Here is a 20,343-nt window from a genome sequence, read left to right as displayed (position 1 = left end):
GAGGGTGCTACCCACTGGGCCACAGCTGACACTGAAGGGATCTTAAACCGAGATCCTGTTTGTCCATTTACATGGAGATTGAAGATCTACCACTCACCTCCCGCCCCTGTGTCTTCCCAAGAAGTGAAATGAGTTCTCCCCTAGGGTCCTAACAGCCGGGGCTGAAAGGGTTAAATTATGAGGACAGGTTGCACAGACAAGGCTTGTATTCCCTCGAGTGTAGAAGAATTAAGGAGTGATCCAATTGAGGTGTTTAAGATGATTAAAGGAGTTGATGGGGTAGATCGAGAGAAACTATTTCCTCTGATGGAGGTTAGTCTAGAACAAGGAGGCATAGAATCATAGAAATTTACAGCACGGAAGGCTATTTTGGTCCATCGTGTCCGTGCCGGCCGCCCTTTTAGAACTGAGATGAGGAGAAATTTCTTCGCTCAGAGGGTTGTAAATCTGTGGAATTCACTGCCTCAGAGAGTTGTGGGGGTTGGGACGTTAAATAAATTTAAGACAGTGTCTTAAACGATAAGGGGATAAGGGGTTATGGGGAGCGGGCAGGGAAGTGGAGCTGAGTCCATGATCAGATCAGCCATGATCGCATTAAATGGCGGAGCAGGCTCGAGGGACCAGGTGGCCTACTCCTGTCCCTATTTCTTATGTTCTTAAAGAGACTATCCAGCCTAATCCCACTTTCCAGCTCTTGGTCCGTAGCCCTGTAGGTTACGGCACTTCAAGTGCACATCCAAGTACTTTTTAAATGTGGTGAGGGTTTCTGCCTCTACCACCCTTTCAGGCAGTGAGTTCCAGACCCCTACCACCCTCTGGGTGACAAACCTTAAATTTAGAGCCAAGCTGTTCAGGGGGTGATGTCAGGAAACATTTCTTCATACAATGGGTGATGGAAATCTGGAACTCCCTCCCCCCAAAAAGACTGGGGGGGTCAATTGAAAACTTCAAAACTGAGATTGGTAGATTTTTGTTGAGTATTAAAGGATGGAATCAGGGTGGGTAAATTAAATTAAGATACGGAACACCCATGATCTAAATGAGTGTTGGAACGGGCTCGAGGGGCTGAATGGCCTTCTCCTGCTCCAATGGCCTCCTCCTGCTCCAATGGCCTCCTCCTGCCCCTCCTGGCATCTCGAAGGAAAGTTTTATTTCGCTCACCTCAGCGGGTTCCATTGGCTGCCCAACAGGTTCACCCACCAGTGGTTGGCACCGTGCCCAGGGACAGGTTATCAGGTGGACCAACGAACCCTGATGGATGGACCTCAACCATTGCCAGAACCACGTGACTGCCATCGGCAGGAATGGAGTCTTTAACCGCCGTCCCACCGATCGCGGCAGAGGGAAAAACACCACAGAGGGAAAGGGAGTGCAGTGCGGGGCACAGATACAGCCTAGCTGAGATAAGGAGGCAGAGGGAACTTCTGACCGCATGTCCTCTCCATCACCAAGACTGCCTGCTTCCACCTCTGTAATGTCCTTCGCCTCCGCCCCCAACCTCAGCTCATCCGCTGCTGAAACCCTCATCCTTGCCTTTGATAAAGTGCAACATCCCCACCGACACCTGGGAGTCCCTGGCCAAAGACCACCCTAAGTGGAGGAAGTGCATCCGGGAGGGCGCTGAGCACCTCGAGTCTCGTCACTGAGAGCACGCAGAAAACAAGTGCAGTTAGCGGAAAGAGCTTGCGGCAAACCAGTTCCACCCACCCTTTCCCTCAACCACTGTCTGTCCCACTTGTGACAGAGACTGTAATTCCCGTATTGGACTGTTCAACCACCTAAGAACTCATTTTTAGAGTGGAAGCAAGTCTTCCTCAACTCCGAGGGACTGCCTATTATGATGACGATGATGCCTTTGTTACCTCCAGGTCCGACTATTCCAACGCTCTCCTGGCCGGCCTCCCACCTTCCAACCTCCATCATCTTCAGCTCATCCGAAACTCTGCTGCTTGCATCCGGATTCACACCAAGTCCCGTTTCCCCATCACCCCTGTGCTCGCTGACCTCCGTTGTCTCCCAGTCCACCAGCCCCTTGATATCAGAATTCTCATCCTTTTGTTCAGATCCCTTCACGGTCTTGCCCCTCCCTATCTCTGTAATCTCCTCCAGGAACATCAGAACAAGAGTAGGCCACTGACGCCCCTCGAGCCTATTGAGGCCCGGCAGCCCTCCGAGAACTCCGCGCTCTTCCAATTCTGGCCTTTTGCATTCCCGATTTCCTTCACCCCACCATGGGTGGCCGTGCCTTCAGCTGCCTGAGCTCTAAACTCTGGAACTCCCTGCCTAAACCTCTCCACTTCTCCACCCCTCTCCCCTCCGTTAAGGCGCTCCGTAAAAACCTACGTCTTTGACTAGGCTCTTGGTCACCTGCCCTAATATCTCCTCGTGCGACTCGGTGTCACAACGCTCCTGTGAAGCGCGTTGGGACGGTTGTTGTACTATATTAAAAGGCGCTATATAAGTGCAAGTTTCTGTTGGGGCATCCGGACGTACGTGGAGCGAGATAGAGGAAAAAGAAAGACTTAGAGCGAGCCAGAGAGAAAGAGAGAGAGAGATGGACAACAATGGAAAACGGAGCGCGAGACATACAGAGAGTGCAAGGCAAAGAGAGAGGGGAGAGACCAGAGTCAGCGTAAATATTTAAATAGGTGAGAGAAATAAATCAGCCATTTGGATGTAATCAGGCATGTTGCTGGATGGAACAGCCCAAGTAACAGTCCTGAGCTTCAGCACCCTTTACTCAGTGCAAACAATCTGCCTTAAATCAATTTGATTTAGCACAGAGCTCTTGGAGGTAAATGTACTGCAAAGGGTGTTTGAATAGAAAGCAAATATTGTAATTCGAGCAATAAAGAGTATTTGCAGTGAGCTGACTGAGCTGCGATCTTTGTAAAGGTGTGTGTGCACGCAGGGGGAGCACATCTGATTGTTATTCATGAAACGGCGAGTTATGCATATTAGTGTAAACAAGCTATTCAACTTGCTTATATTTGGAGTGTCAATCATTATAGCGAGTACAAGATCTGTACTTGACAAACTGGAGTGAGCAACTTGCTTGACAAATTGTCCCCAAAGTCAATTCTGACAGCCTTGTTGTGATTAATGGCCTGATTATGGGAGCATTTTTTTTTCATACTACACACACATTTCGAATATGCATTACATAAAGATGGAAATTGTTTCCACCATGCAGGCGGGGTGGGGGGGCTGGGGACAGAATGGGAGATGTTTAGTCAGGAGGTATTGCATTCCTTGCCCGGAAAGGGAAGCGGTCTACTTGAGGCCTAGGTAGCTAAGCTCCGTTTCGCCTGTCAGTCAAAACCACCGCCTCACCTCATCTGGGTTTATGGCACTCGGATCAGATCCTCTTCCTGCCATTTTAAGGGAGGTTTAGGTTCAACGGATTGGCATCTCTGTTACCATAGGAACAGAAGTAGGCCCCTTGAGGCTGCTCCGACATTCCATTTGGCCTCAGCTGTGGCTCAGTGGGCAGCACCGTTGCCTCTGAAGCAGAATGGTTGTGGGTTCAAGTCTCAATCCAGCACAAAATCCAGGTTGATGCTCCCAATGCAGTGCTGAGGGAGTGCTGCGCTGTCAGAGGTGCTGTCTTTCGGATGAGACTTTAAACCGAGGCCCCGTCTGCCCTCTCGGGTTGAGGTAAAAAGTTACCACTCCACTGTTTTGAAGCGATGGGGACTTCTCCCCGGTGTCCTGGGCCAATATTTATCCCTCAACCAATATCACTGAAACCAGTTGTTGTTTGTGGGACCTTGCTGTGCCTGGTCCCACAAACCAGGGATCAGGTTTGTTCCTGCTCCGCCATTCAATGAAATCTTGGCTGATCTTCTCCATAGATGAGCGCAACTCCACTTTCCCACCCAATCCCCATATCCCTTGATTCCCCTAGAATCCAAAAATTTATCAATCTCTATCTTGAATATACTCAACGACTAAGCATCCACAGCCCTCTGGGGTAGAGAATTCCAAAGATTCACCACCCTCTGAGAGAAGAAATTTCTCCTCACCTCAGTCCTAAATGGCCGACCTCTTACCCTGAGACTGTGACCTCTGGTTCCAGGGGAAACAGCCTCTCAACAACCAACTGAGCTCAGGGTGACACGTCAGTATATATTATATATACATTTCTTGCTTTCAAAGCTACCGCAGAGAATTTGAGGAGTTCATGTTTTAATATGTTGTTTTATACAACAAAAAAATACATTTAATGTTACTTGTAAAAATAAATGTTTTTTATTCTAGTGCTGGTGCTTATAAAGAGCAAGACTTGGCTATGAATGGCCAGTTTTGCTGTCAGTCCCTCTTTGTTCCTTCTGGCTGAATCGTGCATCTCCTTTGAGTTCTATCCGGTACTTGAAGTGTTCGAAATCACTCTGTGCACTCCTCGTAATGAGTTTGCAAAATCTTTCTAATCACCATTAACAAAGACATTAATTCAATGTCAATCTAACGGGTTAATGACTTAATTAAAATAGCAATCAGAGGAATTTCGCCCTAGTCTGTTTGTCAGTTTGTTCACGGTAAACACTCCCGAGTTCCATCCCAGAGTGTTTCTGTGCCAGTTCTTCTCTCTCCCTGGCCCACTTAGCCCCTTCTCTCTCCCTGGCCCACTTAGCCCCTTCTCTCTCCCTGGCCCACTTAGCCCCTTCTCTCTCCCTGGCCCACTTAGCCCCTTCTCTCTCCCTGGCCCACTTAGCCCCTTCTCTCTCCCTGGCCCACTTAGCCCCTTCTCTCTCCCTGGCCCACTTAGCCCCTTCTCTCTCCCTGGCCCACTTAGCCCCTTCTCTCTCCCTGGCCTACTTAGCCCCTTCTCTCTCCCTGGCCCACTTAGCCCCTTCTCTCTCCCTGGCCCACTTAGCCCCTTCTCTCTCCCTGGCCTACTTAGCCCCTTCTCTCTCCCTGGCCCACTTAGCCCCTTCATTCTTCTGAGCGACTGAGGCTAAGCACAGTGCATAGTGTTATGAAGGAAAGAAAGACTTGCATTTATATAGCGCCTTTCACAACCTCAGGACGTCCCAAAGCGCTTTACAGCCAATTACATATTTTTTTTGAAGTGCTGCACTGTCGGAAGTGTGGCAGCCAATTATCGCACACAGCAAGCTCCCACAAACAGCAATGAGATAATGCATCATCATCATAGGCGGATCCTTGAACGAGGATGACTTGCATTCACAAGAGTTCATAGGTGTTTCAATGAACGAACCCGATGTTCCAGGCTTGAACTCCAATTGAGGGGGTGGAAGATGCCTGTGCGTGGATTTTCTTAACATTTGGTGACCGTTGTACACCAGCCACCACACGGGCTTGACAGATCTAGGTCTTTATCCAGTGGCAAGGATTAACCAAGACTAACTAGAGACCTGCTCTGCTGCACGGACCTAGTGCGCACACATATCGCAGTGTGGGCCGGCCCGTTCTGCCCCTGGGCCCTCGCCTCTTCTGGGCCTCGAAATATCCAATTATAATCCAGCTAAATTTTTTTAATTGTCTTCTTAAACCAAATATGTTAAAGGTCTTTATTGTTTAGATCCATCTCTAGAAAATGTAATTGCATAACTGAGCAGAAAAATAAGAAATACTTGAATTAATATAATGCCTGTCACAACCTCAGAACGTCTCAAAGCGCTTTACAGCCAATAAAGTACTTTTGGAGTGTAGTCACTGTCGTAATGTGGGAAATGCAGCAGCCAATTTGCACACAGCAAGCTCCCACAAGCAGACACGAGACTCCCAAAGCAAGCGCTCTACTCGGAACTCCCCCACGGCAAACGAGCCAAAGGTGGGCAGATGAAACGTTACAAGGACACCCTCAAAGCCTCCCTGTAAAGTGTAACATCCCCACTGAGACCTGGAAGTCCCTGGCCAAAGACCGCCCTAAGTGGAGGAAGAGCATCCGGGAGGACGCTGAGCACCTCGAGTCTCGTCGCCGAGAGCATGCAGAAAACAAGCGCAGGCAGCGGAAGGAGCATGTAGCAAACCAGACTCCCCACCCACCCTTTCCCTCAACCACTGTCTGTCCCACCTGTGACAGGGACTGTGACTCTCATATTGGACTGTTCAGCCACCTAAGGACTCATTTTAAGAGTGGAAGCAAGTCTTCCTCGATTCCGAGGGACTGCCTATGACGATGATGACCAGATCATCTGTTTTTGTTATGTTGATTGAGGGGGATAAATATTGGCCCAGGACACCGAGGGAAAATTCCCCTTCTCTTCTTTGAAAATAGAGCCATGGGGATCTTTTACGTCCACCTAAGGGGGCAGACTTGGTTTAACATCTCATCTGAAAGACAGCACCTCTGACAGTGCAGCACTTCTTCAGCAGTGCACTGGAGTGTCAGCCTAGAGTTATGTACTCCAGTCTCTGGAGTAGGACTTGAACCCACAACCTGCTGATTCAGAGGCGAGAGTGCTGCCCACTGAGCCACAGCTCATACCCTAGGCTGGGCCCGGCCTCTACAGGGTGGTTCTAGTGTGGCATTGCCCAGATTTTCTTTACGCAGCAACGACAGGCTCGTGTCCAAAATGAAAAATGTAAGATATCCGCAAGAGCTCCTCTGCACTAATAAACACCTCGATCGTCCATTTTGCTGTTTGTTGGCTGTGTAGGGATCACTGCTGGGTCCTCTCTGGGATTCAGGCTTATCTTCACTTTATGTAGATGAACCCCAGCTAGGAGGGGCCTCAAACCAGTGAACTGAGTCTGTTATTCAGAGAGACTGTTTCTTCATCTGTTCCTTTTGCTTTCTGTTTCCTATTTTCCCTTTTTTCCAGCTGGGCTAGCCATGGCTCAGTGGGTACTGGCCACGCCTCTGTGTTAGAGGTTTGTGGGTTCAGCTCCCACTCCAGTGACTTGAGCCCAAAAATTCTAGGTTGACACTCCCAGTGCAATACTGATGGAGTGACGCACTGTCAGAGATAGAGTTTAACTGAAGTCCCAATCCAGGGTCTTGAGCACGTAAATTCTAGGTTGACACTCCCAGTGCAATACTGATGGAGTGATGCACTGTCGGAGGTGCCGTCTTTCGGATGAGACGTTAAACCAAGGCCCCGTCTGCTCCCTCAGGTGGACGTAAAAGATCCCGCGACACTATTTTGAAGAAGAGCAGGGGAGTTATTCTCGGTATCCTGGCCCAATATATATCCCTCAATCAATGTAACAAAAAAAACAGATTATCTGGTCATTATCACATTGCTGTTAGTGGGAGCTTGCTGTGCGCAAATTGGCTGCCGCATTTCTTGTGTTACAACAGTGACTACACTCCAGATAGTTATTCATTGGCTGTAAAGCGCTTTGAGACGTCTGATGGTCGCGAAAGGCGCTATAGAAATGCAAGTCTATTCTGTTTTTCTCTCCTGACGGTGCCAACTCATTCTGGAGGACAGTTCCCAGGCCCAGTTATCTGCAACCCCTACCCCCACATCTTGCTCAAATAGCCCACCCAGCTGCAGATATAGGGAAAAGAGCAGAGGGGAGTGGGACTAATTGGATAGTGGTACCAAAGAGCCAACACAGGCACAATGGGCCGAATGGCCTCCTTCCATCCTGTATGATTCTATGATAACCTCTGACTCAGAGAGGGGAGCGCTACCAACTAAACCAACCCGACAATCGGAAGCCCAGGTCCGATGACTCTTCTATATCTTCCTGTGGATATTAGGGACAGATATTAAGCTTGTGATGGGGTCTGAATGATCGTCCCCCACTGAACACCATTAGTAATTGCAATCTCCGGTGAGGAACTGCTCAACGCAGACCAGCAATGCACCATGTTCAGTCTGAAAGAAAAAAAGAAAGAACAACAACAACTTTCATTTATATGACGTCCCAAGGCGCTTCACGGGAGTATTATCAGATAAAAATTAGAACAATCGACCAAATGCTTGGTCAAAGAGGTAGGTTTTAAGGAGCATCTTGAAGGAGGAATGAGCGGTAGAGAGGTAGAGAGGTTTAGGCAGGGAATTCCAGAGCTTGGGGCCCAGGCAACAGAAGGCTAGGCCATCGATGGTTGAGCGATTATAATCAGGGATGCTCAAGGAGGCAGGATTAGAGGAGCGCAGACATCTCGGGGGGGCTTGTGAGGCTGCAGGAGATTACAGAGATAGGGAGGATGACTTATATTTATATAGTGCCTTTCATGACCTCAGGATGACCCAAAGCGCCTTTCATCAAAGGAAGTACTTTTGAAATGTGGTCACTGTTGTAATGTAGGAAATGCGGCAGCCAATTTGCGCACAGCAAGCTTCCAAAATGTGATAATGACCAGACAATCTGTTTTTGTGATGTTAGTCAAGGGAGAAATATTGGCCAGAACACTGGCAATAACTCCCCCTGCTCTATTTTGCAATAGCACCATGGGATCATTTACATCCACCTGAGAGAGCAGACAGGGCCTTGGTTTAAGGTCTCATCCGAAAGACGGCACCTCTGACAGTGCAGAGCTCCCTCAGCACTGCACTAAGAGCGTCAGCCTAGATTGTGTGTTCAAGTTTCGGGACTGGGAATCAAACCCACGACCTTCTGACTCAGAGGTGAGTGTGCAACCCACTGAGCCACGTCTGACACTGATCTGTGCTCTGCTGACTTCAGTTGGGGGCAGTGATGATGATGATCATCCTAGGCAGTCCCTCTAAATCGAGGAAGACTTGCTTCCACTCCAAAAGTGAGCTCTCAGGTGACTGAACAGTCCAATATGGGAATTACAATCTCTGTCACAGGTGGGACAGACAGTGGTTGAAGGAAAAGGGTGGGTGGGGGAGTCTGGTTTGCAGCACGCTCCTTCCGCTGCCTGCGCTTGGTTTCTGCATGCTCTCGGCGACGAGACTCGAGGTGCTCAGCGCCCTCCCGGATGCTCTTCCTCCACTTGGGGCGGTCTTTGGCCAGGGACTCCCAGGTGTCGGTGGGGATGTTGCACTTTATCAGGGAGGCTTTAAGGGTGTCCTTGAAATGTTTCCTCTGCCCACCTAGGCCGTGTAGGAGTTCCGTGTAGAGCGCTTGCTTTGGGAGTCTCGCGTCGGGCGTGTGGACGATGTGGACTGCCCAGCGGAGCTGGTCGAGTGTGGTCAGTGCTTCGATGCTGGGGATGTTGGCCTGAGCGAGAACACTGACTGGCAGTGATAAGGCCCCTACAATTGGCCTCAGAATCCTGAGCTGGGATTCACTGTCTAGTCACGTGCAGGTGCAGATGTTGGTCGGAGGCAGCATTGGGTTGGCTGTGGTGTCCCACCCCTGCCATTGAATACCCTGCCATTATCATACACTGACCAGCTTCATCCAACTGTAACTAATCTTGGTCTTTGCAACTGTCTCCTTTATCTCTCTCTTATCTCCCTCGTTGCCATTGACTGACTTGCTCTTGTTCCCCTCTACCTCCGCAGCATTGAATGAACCCACCATTGACTATGGATTCCAGCGGCTACAAAAAGTTATCCCACGGCACCCAGGGGACCCTGAGCGATTACCCAAGGTCAGATTTTTATCTATATCTATATATATGTATATATACATATATGTATTCGTTCACTGGTTAAAGCATAGCATTGCAAGCACCCAGATTAACTGGGCATCACAACAGTCATGGGACCTCAGATAGGTCATCAGTCACTGAGCGCACACAATTACAGGAATTGTTGGGGGTGAAGGGGTACATCAGTGAATTGTGGGACGTTGGAGCACATAAATCTAGGCTGACACTCCAGTGCAGTGCTGAGGGAGAGCTATGCTGTCGGAGGTGCCGTCTTTCGGATGAGACATTAAAGCAAGGCCCCGTCCGCTCTCTCAGGTGGCCGTAAACGATCCCACGGCCACTATTTTAAAGAAGAGCAGGGGGAGTTATCCCTGGTGTCCTGGCCAATATTTATCCCAAGAACTGATTAACTGGCCATTGTCACGTTGCTGTTTGTGGGAGCTTGCTGTGTGCAAATTGGCTGCCGCGTTTCCCACATTGCAACAGTGACTACACTCTTAAAAAATGCTTCATTGCCTGTAAAGCGTTTTGGGGCGCCTGGTGTTCATAAAAGGCGCTATATAAATGCAGGTGCTGCTTTCTTTCACATGAGCGAATTGTGGTGTATTCGAATGACCCAAGGCCCTGCAGAGAAGGCTGGGAGATGTTGCATCTGGGCCTTGGCTGAATTCATTGCCATCCTGCCGTATTCCCGCCAGATCCACAATGGGATTGTGCCAGAATAACACTGGATTTTTGTCCCTAATGTGCCTGAACATCGGAGCCTAAATTGCACCCCTGACTAAAAGTAGATGCACCTACCGTCTCTGAGGATGTTTGCCCACCCCAATCCACGGGGCGGAGAATCGAGCGATTTTCTGATTCCAGGCGGGGTTGAGGGGTGGAAGAGCCCTTGAAGCGGGGCGGACGTCATTCGGAGTCACCCGCGCTGCGCTGACGGGTCACCACATCCGTTCAGTTAAAGGGGAAGGACGCTGTGAACTGCACATTTACTTTAGTTTGGCCCACCGGGCCAAACTTGGGGGAAAGTGACCATAATATGGTAGAATTCCTTATTAAGATGGAGAGTGAAAAAGTTAATTCAGAACTTAAGGAAAGGTAACTTCGACGGTATGAGGCGTGAATTGGCTAGAATAGACTGGCGAGTGATACTTAAAGGGTTGACGGTGGATAGGCAATGGCAAACATTTAAAGATCACATGGATGAACTTCAGCAATTGTACATCCCTGCCTGGAGTAAAAATAAAACTGGGAAGGTGGTTCAACTGTGGCTAACAAGGGAAATTAAGGATAGTGTTAAAGCCAAGGAAGAGGCATATAAATTGGATAGAAAAAGCAACAAACCTGAGGACTGGGAGAAATTTAGAATTCAACAGAGGAGGACTAAGGGTTTAATTAAGAGGGGGAAAATAGAGTACGAGAGCAAGCTTGCAGGGAATATAAAAACTGACTGCAAAAGCTTCTATAAATATGTGAAGAGAAAAAGATTAGGAAAGACAAATGTAGGTCCCTTGCAGTGGGATTCAGGTGAATTTATAATGGGGAACAAAGAAATGGCAGACCAATTGAACCAATACTTCGGTTCTGTCTTCACAAAGGAAGATACAAATAACCTTTCGAAGGTGCTAGGGGACAGTGGGTCCAGTGAGAAGGAGGAACTGAAGGATATCCTTATTAGGCAGAAAATTGTGTTAGGGAAATTGATGGGATTGAAGGCCGATAAATCCCCGGGGCCTGATAGTCTGCATCCCAGAGTGCTCAAGAAAGTGGCCCTAGAAATAGTGAATGCATTGGTGATCATTTTCCAACAGTCTATCGACTCTGGATCAGTTCCCATGGACTGGAGGGTAGCTAATGTAACACCACTTTTTAAAAAGGGAGGGAGAGAGAAAGTGGGTATTTGTAGACTGGTTAGCTTGACATCAGTAGTGGGGAAAATGTTGGAATCGATCATGAAGGACGAAATAGCAGCACATTTGGAAAGCAGTGACAGGATCGGACCAAGTCAGCATGGATTTATGAAAGGGAAATCATGCTTGACGAATCTTCTGCAATTTTTTGAGATGTAACTAGCAGAGTGGACAAGGGAGAACCAGTGGATGTGGTGTATTTGGACCTTCAGAAGACTTTTGACAAGGTCCCACACAAGAGATTGTTGTGCAAAATCAAAGTATTGGGGGTAATATACTGACGTGGATAGGGAACTGGTTGGCAGACAGAAAGCAGAAAGTGGGATAAACGGGTCCTTTTCAGAATGATAGGCAATGACTAGTGGAGTACCGCAGGGCTCAGTGCTGGGACCCCAGCTCTTTACAATGTACATTAACAATTTAGATGACGGAATTGAATGTAATATCTCCAAGTTTGCAGATGACACTAAACTGGGTGGCGGTGTGAGCTGTGAGGAGGACGCTACGAGGCTGCAGGGTGACTTGGACAGGTTAGGTGAGTGGGCAAATGCATGGCAGATGCAGTATAATGTGGATAAATGTGAGGTTATCTATTTTGGGGGCAAAAACACGAAGGCAGAATATTATCTGAATGGCAGCAGACTAGGAAAAGGGGAGGTGCAACGAGACCTGGGTGTCATGGTTCATCAGTCACTGAAAGTGGACACGCAGGTACAGCAGGCGGTAAAGAAGGCAACTGGTATGTTGGCCTTCATAGCTAGGGGATTTGAGTATCAGAGCAGGGAGGTCTTACTGCAGTTGTACAGGGTCTTAGTGAGGCCTCACCTGGAATATTGTGTTCAGTTTTGGTCTCCTAGTCTGAGGAAGGACGTTCTTGCTATTGAGGGAGTGCAGCGAAGGTTCACCAGATTGATTCCAGGGATGGCTGGGCTGTCATATGAGGAGAGACTGGATCAACTGGGCCTTTATTCACTGGAGTTTGGAAGGATGAAAGGGGATCTCACAGAAACGTATAAGATTCTGACGAGACTGGACAGGTTAGATGTGGGAAGAATGTTCCCGATGTTGGGGAAGTCCAGAACCAGGGGATATAGTCTTCGGTTAAGGTGTAGGCCACTTAGGACTGAGATGAGGAGAAACTTCTACACTCAGTGAGTTGTTAATCTGTGGAATTCCCTGCCGCAGAGAGTTGTTGATGCCAGTTCACTGAATATATTCAAGAGGGAGTTAGATATGGCTTTTACGGTTAAGGGGATCAAGGGGTATGGAGAGAAAGCAGGAAAGGGGTACTGAAGGAATGATCAGCCATGATCTTATTGAATGGCGGTGCAGGCTTGAAGGGTCGAATGGCCTACTCCTGCACCTATTTTTCTATGTTTCTATGTTTCTAAGTCTCTCTGTGCCTCCTAGTGAGGCCAAAGGCATCCTTTCAGCTCGACTGTGGAACAACACTGAAATACTGGAGAAACCCATTGCCGAGAGTTTGATGAAAAATAGGTCATTCTTGCACGTAAACCAAAGTCATATCCCAAAGAGGAACATATCCCACAGGGCACAGAGAAAAATAAGGTTGGCATAAGAAAGAGCGAAATGGAGCTAATTCATTCTCTGGCCATGTAGTTATTGTATATGGACGAGGAAGCTGTGGATTTGTTGAGATTCCTTTGTGTTATTCTCATTCCAGATAAAGCACAACTTTGCAAAAATATGACTACTTTTTTTTTCTTATTTTCTTTCAAAATATTGGCCCTTCCTTCACTCAGAAAAGTAAACGGCTGCTATTTTATGTAATCTCATTGAAGCATATAAGATTCCGAGAGGGCCTGACAGGGTAGATGCTGAGAGACTGTTTTCCCCCTGGCTGGAGAGTCTAGAACTAGGGGGCACAGTCTCAGGTTAAGGGGTCGGTCATTGAAGACTGAGATGAGGAGGGATTTCTTCACTCAGAGGGTGGTGAATCTTTAGAATTCTCTGCCCCAGAGGGCCGTGGATGCTGAATCGTTGAGTATATTCCAGGCTGAGATAGATTGATTTTTGGACTCGAGGAGAGTCAAGGGATATGGGGATCGGGTGGGAAATTAGAGTTACATTTACAGCGCAGAAGGAGCCCATTTCGGCCCATTGTGTCCGTGCCGGCCGACAAAGAACCCCACGGCCCTCAGTCAGCAGCCCTGAAGGTTACATATAAACCTATGAACAATGATCAATGGCGGAAAGGCAAAGAGCACCCAGCCCAACCAGTCCGCCCCACACAACTGCGACACCCTTTACACTAAGTTGAGGTCAAAGATCAGCCACGATCCTATTGAATGACGGAGCAGGCTCAAGGGGCCATATGGCCTACTCCTGCTCCTAATTCTTATGTTCTTATGTTAACACCAGCGTTCACATGGACAGCTGTGTTGGGACTTTCTTGGAGAGCATTGGTGATCCTGAAAGAGGATTTTGACTTCATAGAAACATAGAAAATAGGTGCAGGAGTAGGCCATTCGGCCCTTCGAGCATGCACCACCATTCAATATGATCACGGCTGATCATGCAACTTCAGTATCCCATTCCTGTTGCTCTCCATACCCCTTTGATCCCTTTAGACGTGAGGGCCACATCTAACTCCCTTTTGAATATATTTAACGAACTGGCCTCAACAACTTTCTGTGGTAAAGAATTCCACAGGTTCACAATTCTCTGAGTGAAGAAGTTTCTCCTCATATCGGTCCTAAATGGCTTATCCCTTATCCTTAGGCTGTGACCCTTGGTTCTGGACTTGCCCAACATCGGGAACATTCTTCCTGCATCTAACCTGTCCAATCCCATCAGAATGTTATGTTTCTATGAGATCCCCTCTCATTCTTCTAAATTCCAGTGAATATAAGCCCAGTTGATCCAGTCTTTCTTCATATGTCCGTCCTGCCATCCTGGGAATCAGTCTGGTGAACCTTCGCTGCACTCCCTCAATAGCAAGAATGTCCTTCCTCAGATTAGGAGACTAAAACTGAACACAATATTCAAGGTATGGCCTCACCAGGGCCCTGTAAAATTGCAGCAACACCTCCCTGCCCCTGTACTCAAATCCTCTCGCTATGAAGGCCAACGTGCCATTTGCCTTCTTCACCGCCTGCTGTACCTGCATGCCAACTTTCAGTGACTGATGTACCATGACACCCAGGTCTCTTTGCACGTCCCCTTTTCATTATTTGGCACCATTCAGATAATATTCTGCCTCCCTGTTTTTGCCAGCAAAGTGGATAACCTCACATTTATCCACATTATACGGCATTTGCCACGCATTTGCGCACTCACCTAACCTGTCCAAGTCACTCTGCAGCCTCTTAGCATCCTCCTCACAGCTCACACCGCCACCCAGCTTAGTGTCATCTGCAAACTTGGAGATATTACATTCAATTCCTTCATCTAAATCATTAATGTGCACTGTAAATAACTGGGGTCCATCTTCCCGGTGAGACTTTAAACTAAGGCTCCATCTGCTCTCTCAGGTTAAACGTTCCTATTAAAGGCACTTCTTTGAGGAAGACCAAGAACATTTATCGCTCAACCAACGTCACTAAAAACAGATGATCTGGGCATAGGCTTATTGCTGTTAGTGGGAGCTTGCTGTGCGCAAATTGGCTGCCACATTTCCTACATTACAACAGTGACTACACTCCAAAAGTACTTAATTGGCTGTAAAGCGCTTTGTGATGTCGTGAAAGGCGCTCTATAAATGCAATTTTTTCTTTCTCCATGTCTTCTTTATTTCCTATTCATTTTCTTCCGTCTTTCTCTTCTTCAATTAATTTCTTTCTTCTTTCCCTTTCCTTCCTTTCTTTCTTTCCTTCTTGCATTCCGTCTTTCTTCTTCCCTTCTTTTATTCCAGATTTCCTTCTCTATCTTTCCTCTCTTCTTCATTTTCTTTCATTCCTTCTTTTCTTTCTCTCTTTCCTTCATTCTTTTTTTCTTTCCATCACGTCAGTCTCGGCTGGATTCAGAGCCAGGCTCCGGAGATTAAAAGACAGATTGCTAATCCATTGCACCGCCCAGTCTCTCAGTTTATGATATAACTTATTAAATAATACATCATATTATTGCTATAAAAGATTGAAGATTGTTTAATTACCTGCTGTACATTGGGTTTTAATAATCTCTTGGCGTTTTGCTGATATTGAAGTCCTGAAGGGGGTCACAGATGAATTTTTACAATTTTCCTCTTAATTGTTTTAGCTCAGGATTCCCATCTCCCTCAGGAGATAATTATTATTATATTAATATAGTAAGAGCTCTTAATATAATGTTTGGAAGAATGGCGATAGTAAGTGTTCGCCCCAACATGATATGGTATCAGGACTGCCGATCCATAGACAATGCTGGGATGTGTGCAGACTTTGAGTGCCGACAAGCTGAACGGGAGCTATACTGACCAGCAAAATGGATGCTCTGGTCTGTGTTAGCTGATGTCAAGGAGAGTGGCAGTCTTTTTTTTAAATTCATTCACGGGATGTGAGCATCGCTGGCAAGGCCAGCATTTATTGTCCATCCTTAATCGCCCTTGAGGAGGAGAAGAAGAAGAAGAACAACTTGTATTTATATAGCGCCTTTAACGTAGTGAAACGTCCGCAAGGTGCTTCACAGGAGTGTTGTGTGATAAAAGTTTGACACTGAACCGCATAAGTAGAAATTAGCGCAGGGGCTTGGTCAAGGAGGTATGTTTTAAGGTGCGAGTTGAAGGACGAAAGAGAGACGGAATGGTTTAGAGAGGGAGTTCCAGAGCTTAGGGCCCAGGCAACAGAAGGCACAGCCACCGATGGTGGAGTGATTATAATCAGGGATGCTCAAGAGGGCAGAATTAGAGGAGCGCAGACATTTCGGGGGGCGTGGGGGAGGGAGGAGGTGGGGGGGGTGTGGTTATGGGGCTGGAGGAGAGTACAGAGAAAGGGAGGGGCGAGGGCCATGGTGGGATTTGAAAATAAGGATGAGAATTTTGAAATCGAGGCGTTGCTTAACCAGGAGCCAGCTGGAGGTTAGCGAGCGCAGGCGTGATGGGTGAATGGGATTTGGTGCGAGTTAGGCGAGTTAGGACACGGGCAACTAGATCACCTCTAGTTTACGTAGGGTAGAAGGGGGTGGTGAGCCACTTTCTTGAACTGCTGCAGTCCGTGTGGTGAAGATGCTCCCACAGTGCTGTTCGGGAGGGAGTTCCAGGATTTTGACCCAGCGACGATGAAAGGATGACGATATATTTCCAACTCAGGATAATGTGTGACTCGGAGGGGAACGTGGAGGTGGTGGTGGTCCCATGCGCCTGCTGCCCTTGTCCTGCTAGGTGGTAGCGGTCGTGGGTTTGGGAGGCTGCTGCCAAAGAAAATGGAGGCAGGCAGCCTCATTACAATATTTATATTGAGGTCACACCCCCTAGCAGCGGGTGGTCACGCGCCCCCTGTCCCGCCTCCGGGGAAACCGGAAGTGGGCGGGATCAGGTGGGAATCACATTTTCAACAATTTAACTGCTCCCACGCTCCAAACCCATCTCTTTTTATGGGAAAATTTTGGCCAATGTTTCTGCCTGATCCCCACTCTTCAAATAACGCTGTCAGGTCTTTAAAGTTAGAGATGTAACAGGTTTTAATCAAGTCATCATCATAGGCAGTCCCTCGAAATCGAGGAAGACTTGCTTCCACTCTAAAAGTGAGTTCTCAGGTGACTGTACAGTCCAATACGGGAATTACAGTCTCTGTCACAGGTGGGACAGACAGTGGTTGAAGGAAAGGGTGGGTGGGACTGGTTTGTTGCACGTTCCTTCCGCTGCCTGCGCTTGGTAGCTGCGTGCTCTCGGCGACGAGACTCGAGGTGCTCAGCGCCCTCCCGGATGCTCTTCTTCCAATTAGGGCGGTCTTTGGCCAGGGACTCCCAGGTGTCGGTGGGAATGTTGCATTTTATCAGGGAGGCTTTGAGGGTGTCCTTGAAACGTTTCCTCGGTCCATCTGGGGCTCGCTTGCCGAGTAGGAGTTCCGAGTAAAGTGCTGCATTATCATCCAATGTTTTACCAGGCAGACGTATTGCAAGCTGTGCTGCCAGTTGATGCCACCGTATTTGAAAATCTGCAAATAAAACTGTTCAAAAGCAACAAAAAAAAAAACATTTCAGGTCGATGACCTTTCATCAGAACTGGAAAAAGTTTGAGATGTAACAGCTTTTTAAGCAAGTGCAGAGGCGGAGGGGGAGCGGGGGAGGGGAGGGGAGAAGATCAGGGAAGGTCTGTGATAGGGCGGAAGGCAGGAGAGATTAAATGACAAAAGGGATGATGGTGCGAGGCGAAAGGAGATGATAACGGGACAAGTGCCGTAACCTGCAGGGTTAGGGACCTCGAGCTGGTAAGTGGGATCAGACTGGATAACCTCTTGTTGGCCGGCGCAGATACGATGGTAAGTACTGCAGGCACTCGAATACGGCCAGGGTGATCTCCTGGGCTAGTTTCGATCACCTGTATGGGTCGGAGAGGAATATTCACAGATTTTTTTCTCCCTAAATTGGCCTGGGTGTCGCAGTTGTGTGAGGTGGACTGGTTGGGCTGGGTGCTCTTTGCCTTTCCGCCATTGTTCATTGTTCATAGGTTTACTTGCAAGCTTCAGGGCTGCTGACCGAGGGCCGTGCGGCTCTTTGTCGGCCGGCACGGACACGATGGGCCGAAATGACCTCCCCTTCTGCGCTGTAAATTTCTATGTTTCTAAAAGATGGGTCTTAGAGGAGGTGTAACTAGGAATAGCAGAATCATCAGCAACATGTGTCGTCTGGAAAAATGGAAGCAGAGGTTGCGATCTGAAATGGCGGATCTCAGTGTTGTGTCCAGAAGGCTGTTAAGTACCTAATCGAACGATGAGGTGCTGTTCCTGGAACGCTGAAGGTGGTGGATGGGGTCAATCAAGCGGGCTGCTTTGTCCATCAGGGTGTCGAGCTGCTCGGGTCTTGTTGGAGCTGCACTCATCCAGTCAAGGGGAGAGTATTCTCTCTCTGGGTTAGGATAGGGAGGGGGGGAATTTGGCGAGAGATCCTGGTTTCAGCTGCCGATGCAGTGTCCCTTTCCGGGGAGTGGAGGTGAGGGTAGGACGGGACTGGAGCCTAACTGTGATGCCCCTCACTGTCCGACGGCCTTCGGACACTCACTCGTATCACCAGTGAAAGATTGCGGAGGTGAGGGGGTGGGGGGGTGTGGTGCGGTGCGGACGTGGTGGTGGTGGAAATATCAAAGGGCATTCAAAGGGCAAATCCATATCCCAGCATCAGTTCCCACCTTGATGAAGAGAGGAGGAAAGAGGGCTGAAACATAGAAACATAGAAAATAGGTGCAGGAGTAGGCCATTCGGCCCTTCGAGCCTGCACCGCCATTCAATATGATCATGGCTGATCATGCAACTTCAACTTCAGTACCCCACTCCTGCCTTCTCTCCATACCCTCTGATCCCTTTAGCCGTAAGGGCCACTCCCTTTTGAATATGTCCAACGAACTGGACTCAACAACTTTCTGTGGTAGAGAATTCCACAGGTTCACAATTCTCTGGGTAAACATTTTTTTTCTCATCTTGGTCCTATATGGCTTACCCCTTATCCTTAGACTATGTTCTCTGGTTCTGGACTTTCCCAACATCAGGAACATTCTTCCTGCATCTAACCTGTCCAATCCCATCAGAATTTTATATGATTCTATCAGATTCCCTCTCATTCTAAAGTAAATGTTGGTCCCTTAGAAGATGAGAAGGGGGATTTAATAATGGGAAATGTGGAATTGGCTGAGACCTTTAACAATTATTTTGCTTCGGTCTTCACAGTGGAAGACACAAAAACCATGCCAAAAATTGCTGGTCACAGGAATGTGGGAAGGGAGGACCTTGAGACAATCACTATCACTAGGAGGGTAGTGCTGGACAGGCTAATGGGACTCAAGGTAGACAAGTCCCCTGGTCCTGATGAAATGCATCCCAGGGTATTAAAAGAGATGGCGGAAGTTATAGCAGATGCATTCGTTATAATCTACCAAAATTCTCTGGACTCTGGGGAGGTACCAGCAGATTGGAAAGCAGCTAATGTAACGCCTCTGTTTAAAAAAGGGGGTGGACAAAAGGCAGGTAACTATAGGCCGGTTAGTTTAACATCTGTAGTGGGGAAAATGCTTGAAAGTATCATTGAGGAAGAAATAGCGGGACATCTAGATAGGAATAGTGCAATCAAGCAGATGCAGCATGGATTCATGAAGGGGAAATCATGTTTAACTAATTTATTGGAATTCTTTGAGCATATAACAAGCATGGTGGATAGAGGTGTACCGATGGATGTGGTGTATTTAGATTTTCAAAAGGCATTCGATAAGGTGCCACACAAAAGGTTACTGCAGAAGATAAAGGTACGTGGAGGCAGAGGAAATGTATTAGCATGGATAGAGAATTGCTGGCTAACAGAAAGCAGAGAGTCGGGATAAATGGGTCTTTTTCGGGTTGGAAATCGGTGGTTAGTGGTGTGCCACAGGGATCGGTGCTGGGACCACAACTGTTTACAATATACATAGATGACCTGGAAGAGGGGACAGAGTGTAGTGTAACAAAATTTGCAGATGACACAAAGATTAGTGGGAAAACGGGTTGTGTAGAGGACACAGAGAGGCTGCAAAGAGATTTAGATAGGTTAAGCGAATGGGCTAAGGTTTGGCAGATAGAATACAACGTCGGAAAGTGTGAGGTCATCCACCTTAGGAAAAAAAACAGTAAAAGGGAATATTATTTGAATGGGGAGAAATTACAACATACTGCGGTGCAGAGGGACCTGGGGGTCCTTGTGCATGAATCCCAAAAAGTTAGTTTGCAGGTGCAGCAGGTAATCAGGAAGGCGAATGGAATGTTGGCCTTCATTGCGAGAGGGATGGAGTACAAAAGCAGGGAGGTCCTTCTGCAACTGTACAGGGTATTG

General features: G+C 47.9%; 1 protein-coding gene across 3 annotated transcripts in view; it reads left to right on the top strand.

Annotated features, from left to right (window-relative positions):
* LOC139229547 (transcription factor COE3-like) overlaps positions 1-20,343 on the top strand; it is a 729,200-nt gene that overhangs the window by 649,035 nt on the left and 59,822 nt on the right. For all 3 annotated transcript variants that reach the window (XM_070861097.1, XM_070861096.1, XM_070861098.1), the window contains one exon: positions 9,396-9,484. In XM_070861097.1, the coding sequence (XP_070717198.1) occupies positions 9,396-9,484 (89 nt within the window). The remainder of the gene's footprint in view (positions 1-9,395; positions 9,485-20,343) is intronic.

The sequence above is a fragment of the Pristiophorus japonicus genome, chromosome 2, assembly GCF_044704955.1.
Source record: "Pristiophorus japonicus isolate sPriJap1 chromosome 2, sPriJap1.hap1, whole genome shotgun sequence".
In the NCBI taxonomy this organism is placed as follows: domain Eukaryota; kingdom Metazoa; phylum Chordata; class Chondrichthyes; family Pristiophoridae; genus Pristiophorus; species Pristiophorus japonicus.
This window is presented reverse-complemented; position numbering and strand designations above follow the sequence as displayed.